The following is a 16,280-nucleotide window of genomic DNA, read 5'->3' as shown; positions in this document are numbered from 1 at the left end:
ATTTAAACCTGAAGTACCCTAAAGAACACAGCTCAAGTGTTCTAAATAAATTAGAGCCCTCCGCCCAAATTCAACTTGCAAAAGTCTGAAAATAGTTCATCTGGAAAATAAATTTTTCAAACCCTGTTTTGTTCAGTCATCAGCCTGCAGACTTTGGGAAATTAAATATTAGAAGTCAAGTCACGGTAGCTGCACAGGCCTGCGAGCAAAGAAACCCTGCCTCCAGGATTACTTCACAAAGCAGCGGTTGCAGTTCAGATCCTTCGCTTACCTACTTTCCTGAAAACCTCCACTAGCATAGGGTCACCACTCCCAAGACAAATGAAAACAAAATAGAAAACAAATTTTATTGAATGAACAAAAGTCGAAAAGTCTCCCATTTGTGGTTAACAAAAGCAGCAACCTACAAAACCCTGGCATTCCATGACAAATCTTTTTATGTCAAAAAATTAATCCTTGAGCAGGTATGAACATCTGTACACAGAAAGTTACGACTGCTGAGATGTGTTAGGGCAAACAACTGGATAAATTTCAAATTAGGTGGGGGAAAAAAAAAAAAAGGGGAAAAAGAAGCTGCACACAGACACCTGAAAAAGTTTGAATTGTTTGCTGGCCTAGAGGTATATCATCAGGGCTGCCAGCAGTTTTCGGCACTTGCATCCCCTTCATACAAAATGAAGGGAGCAGCAGAAAAACAACAGCTTTTAAGAATGAACAAGGAAAAGAACTGCCAACAGAACACAGTGTTCAGCTAGCTCATTTGGCTAACGGTAAATGCAGCTTTTTAATACTGAATTTCACAAGTGTGTCTTAAGCAAGTCCGTGCTCTCAAGAGGCTCCAGGATAAGAATTCAGCCACTGTGCCTATAGAGCAAAAGCAATAAAGGTTTGTCCTGGAACTTTCCCTACCAAGGTGATTCCTCTCAGTCTAAAACAGGCATCCAGCTAAGGGAAAAGAAACTTGAGACCTGCTTGACAAAATATGATCATCTGACTGACAGAGGTCTACTGGGAACTAAAATAAGAATGTACATTCACTTGGTAAATCTGACAAAGTTTTCTAATATATGTGATTTTTTTCCTTTTCACTGGATATGGGCAGCCTTAATAAAATGGAGTGTTATAAAGGAAGGCAATGTTTACTTTTATCCTTACACCATTTGCAGAATAACCCTTTTTATAAAGTCCTATCATAAATTTTCATGCTTTTAAATACTAAGTATTTTCAATGAAGTCTGTTTATTACATTGACTAATTTCAATCTGTTCTTTTGTTTTCACAGATCGGGACATAGTACAATTATTTCAAAAGAAATGATTGATTTTGCTGTCAAGTGTACTTTTGATTGCAGAAGTACAGTAATCTGTGCTTATCTGTCAGTTTATACATCAGATCTCATCCACTGCAACCAAGTCATGAGATTTACTTAATAATCATGAAGCTGTACCTTATACCTTAATTTCTATTCATATGTATTCTAGGACTAATAGATCCCTAATGTTTTGATTAAAACTAACTTTAATATATCAGCCCTATTACCTAAAGTTAATTTTAATCATTTCCATCATAATCATTATAACTCTGATACCCACTGTTCCTCCTCTCACGAAGATTAGATTTCTTCCATGTAGATTCTTGATGAAAGCCAGCACTGAAAGATCGACCCAGTCGTCCATGTTGTTTCTTAGAGATATTGTCTTCACTCTCAGATTTGGAAATTCCTTGTCCTTGTGTTTGGGACTGTTTATCCTGTCTAACATTTCCAAATGGAAAATTCCAAGGACCAAATCTTTGCCAGTTAAGTCTCTGAAAGGCAATGATGCAATGAAGATTTCCTCCCACCTAATCAAAATAGAAGGTTCTTTGTTAAATGCACACAAGCACATTTCTAACATACATAGGTATTCAAAATTAACACCTTGGTGGGTAACAGAATTCTTAAAAAAAAAAAAACCAACCAAAAAACCCACAAACCAACAAAAAATGCAACAACACACAAACAAAAAACAACCCACAAAACCATATCCACAAACACCAATTCTGCTCAATCAATTCTGATTGTTTCCCAGATTGAATTATTGCCTTCTTTCTCATCTAAGTTATCCTTTTTCTCTCTTATGGGCTAGTATAACTTATCTTCTGCTAGTCTTTTTCACTCTCCAGCTATTTTCATACAAATTATCTGCTCTGGTTCCTTCTCATCTTGCTGACATGGTCTTCCATAGGGTCTCCACTTTTTAAATCATCTTTTCAGTCTATTATTTTTCATAGACTGTCAATCTACAAATCAAAAATACATCCCCCACCCATGAGACAAAGCCCTATCTATAGGAAAGGAAGATTATGTATTGACAGCAATCTGCAAGAAAGACACATACATTCTTTTATGTTTGTTCCTACTCAACCGTACTTTCTTGCCTGCTTACACGTAGGCCAGAAGGTCATGCACCGAAAGGACTGCTCTGTAGTTTGTCTGTAGAGTACTTCTATACTTTCTGCAGCTACATTTTAAGCCAACCAAGTTAAATATTGTGACCAAATATACTGTATATGCAGTTATCCTGGTTCATCTTAGCATATACTAAGCTACTGCTGTTCTGTATCTTGTCCTGCAAGTAAATATAAATTAATCTGGTATGTTGAGTACCCACATCTGACTTTTCAGCTGGGATAGTTAACTTTCTCCTTAGTAGCTGATACAGCACTTGGATTTAGTACGATAATGTTGACAACACACTGATGCTTTAGTTGTTGCTAAGTAGTGCTTACTCTAACTCAAGGACTTTCCAAGTTTCCCATGCTCTGCCCCTGAGCAGTTGCACAAGGAGCCAGGAGAGCACAGAGCCGGGACAGCTGGCCTGAACTAGCCAAGGGGATATTCCGTACCATAGAGCATCACGCTGAGTATATAAACTGGGGGGAGCTGGCCAGGGACCACTGACCACTACCTGGGGGCTAGCTGGGCTCAGGCAACAGGTGGTGAGCGTACGTACTGTGCATCACTTGTTTTTTAATTTTTCCTCTCTCTTTCTCTCTCCCTTTCATTACAATTGTTGTTGCTGTTGTTATTATTTCAATAATATTTTACTTTATTTTAATCATTAAATCCTTCTTATCTCAACCTACAAGGTTCACCTTTTCCCGATTCTCCTCTCCACCCCACCAGGGGCAGCTGGTAGTGAGCGAGTGACTGCGTGGTACTTAGTTGCTAGCTGAAGTTAAACCACGACAATAACAAGTTTGTTTTGGTGAAGTTACTTTACACTGCTCTAGTATGAATAAATTTGCAAAAAATCTACCATGAATTTCCTCCCATCTTCGTAAGTTTACATTACCTTCTTTGTTTTTCGATGCTGCAGTCCTCTTTCAAGGTGTCGAATATCTAGATATTCTGGATTTTGGGTGTTTAGGTCAGTGACGATATCTGCCCACCTGCGCAGTAAGTGTATTACTACTCAGCTGCCATTTATGAAACCTCAGCACCACTAAGACTCATGTACACACACATGCAAATACAGATCTGCAGCTTTAAATAGTCTTACTAGTGATTTAAAGATAAACAAACATGAAAAGATATAAAAGCCTCAGTATTAGAGACATCAGGCTAGACAGAACAGTGTCACTTTTAATCAAAGCATTCACAGGGATTATTACTGCTCTTGGGAGACACCTTCCAAAATGACTAAGAGCACCATGAGTCATTAGTCGTGTTGCTTACCAATTCATCAGTTTGTGAAACAAAGAAGCAAAGCACAGTTTAGGCAAGGAGAAACATTCGCTTTTGCTTTACTAAATCCTCTTTTACCCTTTTATATTCTTTTTCTCAAATCCCTGTTTGTTTTTTCCACCCACTAAATCTTTTTTTACCAGACAGCTCTCACCATAACTCACCCCTCCATTTTATTTCTTTCCCATCTACAATAAATTATCAATTCAGTCATTCCCCATTCACTCAGTTCTTCAGATTTTCATAGTCCCTCTAGTGCAACTAAATCGAATATCCCCATATTCCAGACCACTTTAAGCCTGCACACTACCTTTTCATTTCTGCCAATGTCTAATTACCTGCTTCTCTCTAAGATGACCCTTCAACTTCAGAAAATCCGTTTCTACTCCAGCCTTTGCCCTCCTACCTTAAGCACAGAACTTTCTGCTGGCTCTCATTGGGACTGTAGCAGGAGGAAAAATGTCTCCACAATCAAAAACAGTATTACATAGGTTTGCATTCTATATTCAGAAACCTTTTCCTCTGCCATTTGTAGGTTATATACCACAAGACAACATGTGTAGTACACCGTTTCTCAGCAACCACATGCATAATGTGATTTTTATTTTGTTGTACTTAATCCAAAACATCCAGCTATTTACAGTTATTGAGGTAATTGTATCACTGACAAAACAAAAACAAAAAAAGAGTATCTGGGTTTGAAGTACTAGCTTAGATCTGACTAGCTACAAAACTGTCAGATAAGCACTTTCAAACAATTTTTCAAAATAATTAGAAAATGAAGAAGAAACAAAGCAGAAGTTGTGTGATTTTTTAAAAATTATTACTGCTATTTTTTCACAGCTCTTTTCCTAATATATCAAGAAAAATCACTCCATAATTAACTCTAAGGGTGGCAGAGAAGCTATTTGCTAAAACTTGTTTGGGGCACAGAATTGGTTTCTTGAGAAATACTACTCTTCTGCATTGTTCCCTCATTTCAGAAATCGATATTAAGTGTTATGAACTAGTATGTCTAAACTAGCAAAGCTGAGAAAGCTGTTATATTGATTTATCATGACAAATATAACTAATCGATGAAATTTTTACATAGCACCCTCTAGCTCTCCTAGGCTCTATGTCTAGTTTAGACACCAACTTCTTATGAGCCAGACCTCATCATAAATGTATTGTTTTAATGTATAGATAAGCTAATAACACAACAGAGTACAGGCTGGACCTGCAGCTGAGCTAGAAGATCTTGGTAGCAATATAATATTCTGTGCACACCCCAGGCACAGCCTGTATATGTCCTCAACTGCAGCATAAACTCCTCCAAGGTTTGTACAGCCTGTAAGCCACAACTGGCATGATTGCAGACAGCTGAGGCATCTTCTCTTCCTGACTAACGTGAGCTATGTCACACTCAAACAAGAGAAACAGGCTTTGGGTTACGGCAGCCCACACGTGATATAAAATTGTAGAGCCAGCCTTGAGGTCAGGGCATGAAGTTTCTCACTAAAGCACTTGTTTCTGACAGAACTGTAGTACGTTCATTTGAAAGAACTAAGTCGTTGCTTGGTGACTCTTAGTAGAGAAATACAAATTGTTTTGAAAGAAAACATATTGTTTTATATTCTTACCAAGTAACGTACCTTTTACAGTGTATTGTTGGATGTTTTCTGCTTGGCTCTCCAATTAAGATCCAGTATTCTACTTCTTGCTGCAAGACTCGACCTCTGTTCAATAGAAGATACAATCCTAGTAAGATTTATTGTGCATACTAAAAAGAAAGAGAGAGATTAACATTCTGTTGATCTTTTTAGGATCTTCTGACATTTAAAATTCTTTCCTCAGCCAAACTAAAAAACAGCTCTTGTGCTATCAACAGTGTTTGCAATTGCATACAAGGTAACTTTTTGTTTCACGTGGCCTGGAAGCAAGATAAAACCTATTGCTTATTGTTTGGGAAAAAGACAGATCTTCATAAAAAACAGTCTTACTTGGATGAGAGTATAAGATCCAAATATAAGCATTTACGGAACAATGGAAATAAGAGTTGTGGAAAGCCACACAAAGGTGGAACAAACATCTTCCTCCCTACCTGTGATGTCACTACAGAGTCACAAAAGAGCCTCTTCCAATATTTTTAAACTATACCCCAGCTGACAGCTGTTACTAACAGCTGCAGGGTAACCTGTATGAAAGCTACTGGCAACTTCAGCTGCTTCCTCCTAAGTATCCAATACCACATATCAAAAATCAAACCCCTCAACCAATACTGGTTTACATTTTTCACAACTTCCAAGAAACTCAAAGCCTGCAGTAACCTTGTCAGGGAAACTCTGTGACAGACATCAGGGCAGACTGGTAAGATACAGAGAATTGTTCTGTGACTTCCTGTGTATAATCATCCCATGAAAAATTACTTCAGTTTCAACTGTGACAAAACCTGAAATTTTTATGCCTAAGGTATTAGGCAGCATATATGCTTGCAATAATTTGTTTAATTACTAAAAATCCTTGTAAAATAACAATGTATGCCATCATTGTACAGATGGGAAACCAAGACACAGGATAAAATGACTTACCTAAAGTCACACTGGAAGTCTGTGGTTGAACTGGGAACTGAACCCAGGTCTCCCGAGTCCAAATCCAGCAACCTAAGATCATACAGGAAGTCTGTAGGTGACCTAAGAACTGTCTCCTAAACTCAGCCTAGCAACTTATCTACCCATTTCTTTTGGAACTTAAATGTTTCTTAGCTTAATTTTTTAAAAAAGAAAAACATTCCTTTGCAACTAGAATGCAAAATAGGTAAACAAGAACTGCAGCAGAATCCATTGACACTGCTTCTGGAACCAAACACATTTTTTCCCAGTAAGGTTATTAGAAGAAACAAAGAGCACAGGATGCTCTTCCAGTCTGACCTCCAGCCTAAAACAAAACTCTAAAAGCTCCTTGAATTCATTATTTCACATTACATTGTTAGAAGAGATCTGCTGTTAGGACAAAAATCTGATAGTGACTTAACACCACTAGTGACTGAGAATCCATTTCAACCATGGTTAAAGTTGTGAAATTGTCGTTCTCACTCATTACTACGCAATAAAAACTCAAACTAGCTATAAGGAATGTTAAGTTTCCACACACTGAACCATATTATTTTTCAAACTGCATTTTTGATCTAGTAAACAATTTTTTTTCTTCTTTCCTCTTTCTGTGCAGATTCTTAGTAACCAACCAAGCAAGTCATTAACCTTCTGGTAAACTTAAGCATTGGACTTTTCTTTGGGGGTGTATTTTCCACACTCTTCTCACACACATGGCATGTCAGTGAATGCAGTCTTAATAACACACTTCCGTATTCTTCTGTTCATATACTAAAAGCTTTCATTAAACATATGGTCAGACCCACAAGATTCAGGTGATTATGCTTTATTACCTCCGAACAATTACCATTTTGAACTCTAAAAGCAGAGCTAGCATTCTCCATTCCTCGATGTTGACTCTACATCTTCAACACAGTCAAAGGCAGACTGCTTAGGAAGCAAAGTGCAGAACTGAGGCTCACCCTACAGCAGTGACCTACTTTTTTTCATTGTTTAGCATCCCCCACTATTGGTATCTGCCAATTTTGTCAGGGACTGTCATCTTATGCTCAATGGTAATACTAATAAATACTGACCAACAGTTGAACCTCAAGAAAGTCCAACAGAAACCTCTAACATGTACTGTGCTTGCAACTACTTTGGGAGAGGAAAACCAGTCTAATTTAATACGGTTCTGTGAATGAGGTAAAACAAACTACTCTAAGCATATGATACAGCAGCAAGTTACACTCCTTACAAAAGCTAAGATAAATTGCCTCAAGATTATGAAATTTTTCAAACTTAAAACTTGTGGTTTTAACGCAAGACCCTCCCTAAACTCAGTATGAATATCAATGCTATTATCCTCTTTTAAAACCTGTATTTAGTTTAAACTTATATGAACTATTCCATTATTTTTTCCTGAGTAATATCACCCTGATAAATCTGAAATTATTCAGGCAGTTTATTTTCATTCTAAAATGACTGGCATATTACATTTCTCCTGGTCTTTGAGAAATGCTCCAGCATTCCAAGTGTTGTTTAAAAAAGCCAAACATACTGTGATAGTCCAGAGATGATTTTTAGCTTGTCTCCCCCCCGCCCCGCCCCAACCCAATGCAATTCTTAGTAACAAATTATTTGGTTATCTTTACTTTCTAAACCTTATATTCCAGTAGTTGCAGTTTATCATTATTAGTCAACACTGAAAAAAAAGTACATCATCATCCTGCAATACCTACACATCCCCTGTTCTCACCGTACACAAACACCAGTTTCTCTAAGTGCAGACTTCATCATGTCCACTTTGTAATGCATTAGCATCACTGTAGGCTTTTTGCTTCCGGTTTATTAAGAAAAATCCCGACACACACACACACACAACTTTGTTTCCCCCCAGGTTCTCTGGCAACAAGTGCCCCCCATAACTAGCTGGCCTTTTACTGTTTTTCCTTGAAAAACACCTAGCTTTTTTTCCAGCCACATGGTTATATTTTTCAGACTAGTTACCTTCACTTGTCCTTCAGGTAAGTAACTACCCTCTCTACATACCTGCCTAAAATGTCTTCAAACAATTTCTCAGTACCATTCATAGTTTTCTGTTTAAGTTCTCTCAATCTTGTCTGCTTAGTTGTGTTTAAGTCAATCCTTTCAAATCACACAGTAGTGTTTTGCTAGTTCGGACATAAATGCTTTTACAACACACACTGAGATGTTATTTACAGAGAAAAATGGTATCAACTTGCAGCAAATTTTTCTGAATGTTTCCTCCTCCACTAAAATAAACATCAACACAGTATCTTACCTATAGGCTTTACTAGCTTTTACTGGGGTCGCTTCAAATCCAATTGGGCAAAAATAATGGTTTTGGCAATGGTAGATGTAGGCCATTGATTCATCTTTCAGTCCACGTGTTAGCTTCGCAAGGGCCCCGGCAGCTACAAAGAAAGATGAGGTTATAGGCAAGAGTGCTTTGGATCCTGCATCACACATTCAGGAAAAAAAAAAAAAAAAAAGACCAAAAAAAAGACCTATTTGAAAGCATAAAATAGTTACACCGCTTTTTAAAAATCAGAGGGCATGACCTGAAAGTCACGCACAAAACACAGTTTTGACTTCAAACTTCTTCCTATTTAATTTCCTGTCTGGTATAAAAAAAATAACATCTGTCACACAGCCTGTACTAGAGAAATGCAATACAAAGTATGCAGTGTATTTAGATCAAAGACATATTAAAAATTACTTTTCTGAAAAAAAAAAAACAAACAACAAAAACACAAACAAAAAAAGACCCAAAAGTATCTCTTAACCTAGGAAATACAGACTGCAACACAATGCAGTCCCATTGCCCCATGTCAGATGTAGCAAACATCAGTGAATCTACTGAAATTCCTTAAAGCTTTCAAACGGTTTGGTATGAAGCTTCTTGGAGCTTCCTAGTCTCAGCAACATTCTGCATTTGAGCATACAGTACCCTGTAATGTGATTGCAGTGCTCAGTTTCAGGAAAAAACTAGAAAAGGCACTGAAACATGACAGAATTCTCAAATGGGATACCAAGAACAAAAAAATTATTTCCACTTTAATAATCTCCGCCAAAGCTCTTCAGCATGGTTTTATCCTTTTAAAGAACCTTCCAGTTAGAAAATAATTAGCCACACTATACCAAAGGCTAATAAACTGTGTATGAAAGTGTAATTTTTCTTAGGTAGCACACTTGAAAGTAGACATAAAGGTGCAGCTTCATAAGCTAATTGAGAATAATCACCTAACTTTTAGAGAAAGATGTTAACTAAAGTCAGGGAGAATGGATGAGGTCACTAACTTTAAGATTGCATTTTTTAGAAGTGTAAAACTTTTATTAAAGCCATTAATACTTCTGTGCTGTACATTCTGAATTTTTTATACAACACAGATTTCTAAAATGCTGAAATAAAAATGTGTTGCTACCCCCGTGTATTACAATAAGCACATCTTCCAGGACACTAACAGAGAACTGGAATGCACTGTCCTGGATACCTTAAAATTCCAGTTCTGTGACAGCAGAATATACAGCACAGTATATATTTTATCAAAATAGAAGTACAAATGGAAGTTTTAACAAAAAAAAAAAAAAAAAAAAAGAGAACCAGAAAAATCAGGCACCTTGGAGCTATTTGATAGCTTATGTTAAAACTAGAAGTACTACTTAACAGAATTTGTCCTATTAAATGTTACACATCACAGAACTTTTCAGTTTATATAATGAAAGAAGAATGCTTTAGGATTAGCAACATACCAGTTTCTCCAGCTGTCTTGTTCTTTCCATGAGGTTTATACAGAACATATGAACATCCCTTGATATGGAAGTGATCATTTATTTGCCTGAACCATCTGAAACGATAAGTTTAAAGACTGTAGTAACTCAAGAGTTATTAAATGAAATTTTATTTCCTCCCACTTATCCTCTGCTTGCCAGTTTAGATAAAAAAAAAAGTCTCAGTATGCTACTAAGTACCTACCACACTAGTACATAGATTGTAGATGACGATGATATCCTAATACAAACAAAACTCAACATACCCTAGAGAGATAAATAAATATGCAGAGCCTTTTCCTTCATTTTGCTTTACAGATTCGTAGTAACCAAAGGGCTGGATGTGAAATGCTGGTCCTATTGTGTTCAGTCCTGTCACCTCTAACTTTCAGTTACTCAGCTTTTAGAAAGACACTTAAATTCTGAGGTGCCAAACTTCAACCATGATTTGTAAGCTACGTGAACGGAATCTTCTAAGACACCAGAAGCAGGAGCCTTCAAGTGAGACTTTCTGCATATCATGTGAGGCTTCTGTCACGTAAGTGTCACAACGCGCCCAAGCATTACAGGAGTCCCATACTGCAACTCTTCACAGCAGCAGTACTTAGGACAGGTCTGCAACTTTTCCACATTAGAATTTTAGAAATTCTAGAAAAAAAATTCTAGGAAAAAACAAATTTTAGAAACAATTCCTCAAGATCAGGAAACAGCAGAGCAGAAGTGAAACAGAATTTGAAAGTGCAATTGTTCTGTGACTCCAGCCCTGTCTTTTTGGCTTTTTTTTATCCCTCCTTCTCCTGAACAGCTCCATTGCAGCAAAGGTGCAGCACTCACTGTCTCATTTTCAATTCTTAAATATTTTTTTACATAAAGCTACTAGTATATCAATTGCCTTTTCACGTCGTTTCAGTGACATTAACAAGGACTTAACATGCATATTCAAAAACAGGAAAATGAGGCTAAAGAAAAAATTTCCTAACCAGGAGACTGGATTCATTAGAGTATTATACAACCATTAAACAAACTGAGCCAAACATCAAACACAATTTCATGTTCAGCTGATCTGTGTAGCGACATCACACTACAAAATCGCTAATGGAAAAAACTCTTTGAAAAGTTCCTTTGGGCACTATCAAGAGTACACAGGTATGCTTCATTATTCTAAAACTTAAGAAGACTAACTTGTATCATCCACCTTTTTTTTTTTCTTCAATAAATTAACTACTACTGTATTTTTAAACATTCAATCTTTTAGCTCTATGCTATTTTTGCATAATTAACAATTTAGCTGCATCAAAAGAACTAAACATACCTCATTAAGGTTGTATTTCCAGTGAATGGACCAAACCTAATCTCCTCAAACGGGGGCTGAAAGCCCAGTATATGCAAAGCTTCTTCTTGGGTAATAGGTGGTAAACTGGGAGGGGAAAAAAATGTATTGTTTAATAAAGTAATTAACAAAATATTTTAGACTTTCCAGAGGCAAAGCTGTCTATGTGTGACTTACTTTCCAGCTCCCAGCATACTATATAAGAAATTCCAGCAAGACACTAAGGATGAAATTCCACAAGAAGTCTTGTATTGAGGTCGACTAACACAATACCTAAAACAAACAAAACCACAAACACAGTAGTAAGCATTCTTGATTTAGTTACAGGAGCAATCTCCACTACTTTTCTGTGTGTCAGGTCACTGAAATTTTTATTTCACACTGAAAGTTTTTATGTCACTTGTATTAATTAAAAAAAAAAAAAGAGGAATAAATATGTTAACTGATTTCTTAAAGGTTGTCAGATACTATTACCCTATTTCACACAAATCAGTCAAATTTCTAACAGCCCCATGGGGAAGTTCTGTACAAATGATCCCGTAGGATAAAATGGCTCAGTACAGAGTACCTCTTCTAACACATGAACTTGTAGTAAACCGCATCTCTACCTATTTACTAATGAATGCCATTATGGGTCTCAGATTCCCTAGGCTAACTCTTAACTTTCTGATGTTATAGACAGTAAGATAGATGCATTAAATTAAGCGAATTTAGTGAACCATATTTATATGATATAGATTATACAGCACTGACAGATTCTGATTGAAGTATTTCCCAGTGAAAAGAAAAATCAGGAGTAAGACATATCAGTACGATGTTTAAGGTTACTTTTTGCCTGACCATGCTAATGAACCTGCATTTTTTTAAAGCAATGAATCCCCACATAAATATTTTCCTTACCGAAAGAAAAAATATTTAGAAAGTAAAATGTTTTTAGAATTTCAGTAGACAGGGATAGTGTGAGATGTAGTGTATTGATGCATAATAATTTTCTAATAAAAAAATATTAAGACATTATCTGATTTCAGATAAATATAATTCATAAATATTACCATCTCCGGAGGTCCAACACTTTCCTTTCCTTCACGTCTTCCAGAGCAGAACGCTGAGGACACTCCCTGTATTGTTTGCTTTTTTTGTCTATGGATTTTTTCTTTGTCACTTGTTTCTTCATGTTGCCTGCAAAACAGATTTCAGAAACAAACGAATGCCTAGTCTACCTTTCTTACCTTTCTTCTTAAATATCTTTAGCAATAGCATACACCTTAAATAGAGCCATTGATTGTGTTAGTAAGTGCAAACTAAACATTAATTGGAGGAAAAAGTTCAAACACATGATCAAGATTGTCAACAGGTTTGTAAGGCTGCCATTAGCTCCGTAAACAACATCGTGTTCAGATCCTTAATAGAATTAACGCTGACCTGCCTGACTTTTTAGAGACAGCAGTCAATCTGATTATTCTAATATGTTAAATCAGTCATCCCAGAAACAGACTCTCAGACCAGCATGGACTTCCCATCTCCAAACATTAAATGCACAGGGAAATAGAATGAAATGCTTGTCTTTCATAGCCAAGCTCTGTGAGCCCAGCTACACTTCCTGATGAAAACTTACATACAAATCCAACAAGAATAGTATACCCCTAAGGTCTTTTCCTCTTTGTAAGTGACTGAGGCAGTGGAAAAGACAAGTTGGACTGCATGCTAGAGCGGAAGCATTTCTGTCCCATTTTGAAGCCATCATATCCAAATGAAATATATTTTAGCAAAAATGACCACCCTGTAAGGTATTATAATTTGTTTCTTATATTTATTTAAGGACACTACATGTACACATGAAAAGGCAATGGCAACTTGCCAAAAACATGTTTTTAAGTTTTGATAAACCAGTTTCATACTAAGGTGGAGAAAAGAGCACTTTGAGTAGCTAGCCAAGCCACCAAGAAAAAGAAACCCGCAGCCTGCTCTAGACAAACAGAGGGATTACAGGACAAAGAAAACCAACTGTGTAAGCAAGTGCTTGATTCACTGTTGCCATCTGTGACTAGGCACAGAAAGAACACAGGAGACAGAAAATAAGCCAGTTTTAATGAAATGGGCTCCCCAACACTGTATACCTATAGCAAATCATGATAAATACAATTCTGTTACAGAAACCAACTGCTTTCCTAGGTAACTGGTTATTTCATTTACTTCTTGTCATAAACAAACCATGTATTTAATTTCAAAATACATCTCTGAAGAACCTCAAAACATTTCTGCAAGTGACAAACCTGTACTTAACAGGTAAAAGGAATCACTGCACAATGCACTAGGTCCTACTAAAAGAAAAGAGAAAAACAACCCAAAAACCCAAGTGAAAAAAAACAACAAACAAACCCCAAACCAGAAACCACCCCAAACAATACCCAACAAAACCACACACAGTTAAGCAGAAGCCAGTCTTGTTTTAGACCCACTTCCCTGGTCAGCTCCACTTAACTTTCACTGCTCCTATGCCACTCCCTCCCTTCCCAATGTGCAGATGGTTTGAAATGACATACGGGTTCTTCTACAGAACTTCCTCAAGAGATACGTGTGCTGACCAGCCCCCTCCACAGACAATTTGTAAATATGAAGCTTCTTCCTACCACACCATCAAATCTTCACCACCTCACCTGCTTTGTTCTTCAGATTTGTGGTCACACCATTGAACTCTGACTTGTCAATTTCCCATGCCAGTGGAAGCTTTCCAAGATCACCAGGCAAGCTTTCCAAGTTACCATCTTCACTGTAGATTATCTCTGAAGCACCAGTTTGAATGCCAAGTAAGCTAGGCGTGTTATTTCCAACGTTTAAGGCAGCACTGCCTGACAGGCAGGCACTAACTGAAGCACTTGGGCTTTTACAAATAGATGTTACTCTGTTTAAAAAAGCATAGTCTGAGCAGACGGTATAAAATTTCTCTCGTGTATGAGTCACAGGGCATCCCCATGGATAATGCCCATCTCCCCTCGACACCAAGGACACAGTGGAGGCGCCTGACATGCAGTATGGCCTCACAGGATCATGAAGAGAGGCTTCTGGGGATTCTTTCCCAGGTTTGTTTTCAGTGTTTCCATTATTTCGAGAACCATTCTCCTTTTCATCTTCTGAAATGGTAGGCATTGAACGATACTGAAAGAGTATTATACAGTTAAGAATATTTTTTCTTTGTTTTCACTACAACAGAGTTTGTGTCTTTCCCTCCATTGCTTCTGCAAGGTATTGATGAGGTACCTGAAAGAAAATGAGAATTTGGTACAAGTGTCTCAATCAACATAAAATACACACAAAGCTTATCTTTGAAATCATATCCAATAAATGCTGAAATGCCCTTCAAGATACATCACAACATACACTGTGACTTTTCCCAAGCACCTCTAGAGTTCTACAAATGGTGCTTTTTATTATTTGTGAGGTGGCAACAGCATATGCCATAGTGATACCATGATAATTACACTTGTGAACAAGCACACTAATCACAAAATAATGAAAAAAAAAAAAAGCTTCCTACATTTATGTAGTTGTGATCACTTCTATTTCTTACAGTCACAATACACTGCATATGTGGAGTACAAAGTTGACACAAATGAATAAATCACAGAAACAGCAACTTAATGTCACTAATTCTGAAGAATCCCGCGTACTTTTGCTGCAAGTGAATGTCAAGCTTACAGAAAATTACAGTAACTATTACCTCTGTTGACTGTAAATTGACACCACCACCCGCAATCTGTTTCACTGCTTTCCTCGTAGGGCTGTTAAGGGTTCCCTTTTATTTTCCTGCACCTCCTATTCTTTAAGACATGAAAAAAAAAAGCAGCTTTTGTTTGTAGTAGCTAAAAACTACCAAGAAACCCCCAAATTTAGAAGGCTGGCTTGCTTTTAACGCTCTTCTTTAAAAAGCAAATTGACAGTATGTGTTATCTGTCATCTCAGCAGTTGGGACGTCTGCGGGAGAAGGCGCATTCCGCGGATGGGAGCCCTGCCACGCAGGAGGCGGGGGGAGGCGGGGGTTCCGCCGGAGGGCCGACCCCCGCAACACCGGCTGCTGGGCCCCGGCCCGACCCAGCCGCGCAGGAGCCTGCCTCCGCCAGAAGCGGCTCTCGCCACCCCAACACATGCGGGGCGCTACTCGGGAGGTCACCGGGGAACGGGGCAGCCCTGCCCGCGCGCGGGTGCTGCCTGCAACGACCGCGGCCCCGGCCCGGCCCCGGCACAGCCCCCCCTCGGGGCGGGGGGCGCCCGGGCCAGCGCCGGGAGGGGCGGGAGGGCCGCGGCGCCGCCCATCGGGACCGCGGAGCGGCTCTGCGGCCCCGCCCCCCGCGCCGCCGCCGGTCGGTTCCAGAGTGAACGGCCCCGGGGTAGGGGGCAGGGGTCGCCGGGAAGGTGGGCCCGTACCCTTCCTCGGCGCCTGCGAGGGCCGGCGGCGCCCGGCGCTGGGGACAGAAGGGAAGGGCGGCTGCTCGGCGCCGCAACCCGCGCTCCCGGCCCGTTACCTGCGCGGCGCCCGCCCGCCTGCCTCGCCTCCCCCGGCCGCGGCGGAGCGGGGACGCGAGCGCGCCGGAAACAGACACGGCGCGCGGGGGGAAGGGCGCCGCGGGCTCACCTGCGCCCCCGCCGCCCCCCGCCTCCTCAGAGCCGCCGCTGGCCGGCACCAACTCCCGCAGTCGGCCGGGGGGAGGTGCGGGGCTGCCTGGCGGTGGCGGCGGCCGCCCTCTCCTTGCAGGCCCCCACGGCGGCTCAGAGGAGCCAGCTGCCCGTCTCCCGGCTGGGCCGCGGCGCCTCGGAGAGGCACCTCTTTAGCCGCGTCCCCCCCGCACGCGCCCTCATGGTC

General features: G+C 39.4%; 1 protein-coding gene across 7 annotated transcripts; it reads right to left on the bottom strand.

Annotated features, from left to right (window-relative positions):
- Nucleotides 1-322: 322 nt before the first annotated feature.
- Nucleotides 323-16,204, bottom strand: BIVM (basic, immunoglobulin-like variable motif containing). Of its 7 annotated transcripts, none has more exons than XM_055701138.1 (12): nt 16,053-16,204; nt 15,141-15,240; nt 14,080-14,680; nt 12,475-12,601; nt 11,600-11,695; nt 11,405-11,509; nt 10,075-10,169; nt 8,603-8,735; nt 6,298-6,369; nt 5,362-5,445; nt 3,336-3,432; nt 323-1,842 (listed from the first exon to the last, which is right to left on the bottom strand). In XM_055701138.1, exons 3-12 carry the CDS (start codon nt 14,567-14,569, stop codon nt 1,552-1,554), a joined length of 1,590 nt encoding a protein of 529 aa, XP_055557113.1. In that variant the 5' UTR covers nt 14,570-14,680; nt 15,141-15,240; nt 16,053-16,204; the 3' UTR covers nt 323-1,551. The 7 variants fall into 7 exon arrangements, with proteins under 7 accessions (XP_055557113.1, XP_055557115.1, XP_055557114.1 ...); XM_055701140.1 differs by having other exon boundaries at nt 15,141-15,235; XM_055701139.1 differs by having other exon boundaries at nt 15,943-16,063.
- Between the last annotated feature and the right edge of the window lie 76 nt (nt 16,205-16,280).

This window comes from Falco cherrug, chromosome 2 (assembly GCF_023634085.1).
Source record: "Falco cherrug isolate bFalChe1 chromosome 2, bFalChe1.pri, whole genome shotgun sequence".
Classification (NCBI taxonomy): Eukaryota; Metazoa; Chordata; class Aves; order Falconiformes; family Falconidae; genus Falco; species Falco cherrug.
This window is presented reverse-complemented; position numbering and strand designations above follow the sequence as displayed.

Excerpts from the sequence above, each read along its gene's own strand:
- BIVM (XM_055701138.1), bottom strand. The coding sequence starts at position 14,569 with ATGCCTACCATTTCAGAAGATGAAAAGGAGAATGGTTCTCGAAATAAT. Across the intron at positions 5,446-6,297 it reads GACTTCCAGTGTGACTTTAG|AGGTCGAGTCTTGCAGCAAG; the intron begins GTAAGTCATTTT and ends TCTATTGAACAG. Across the intron at positions 3,433-5,361 it reads CCAACAATACACTGTAAAAG|GTGGGCAGATATCGTCACTG; the intron begins GTACGTTACTTG and ends CTTACTGCGCAG.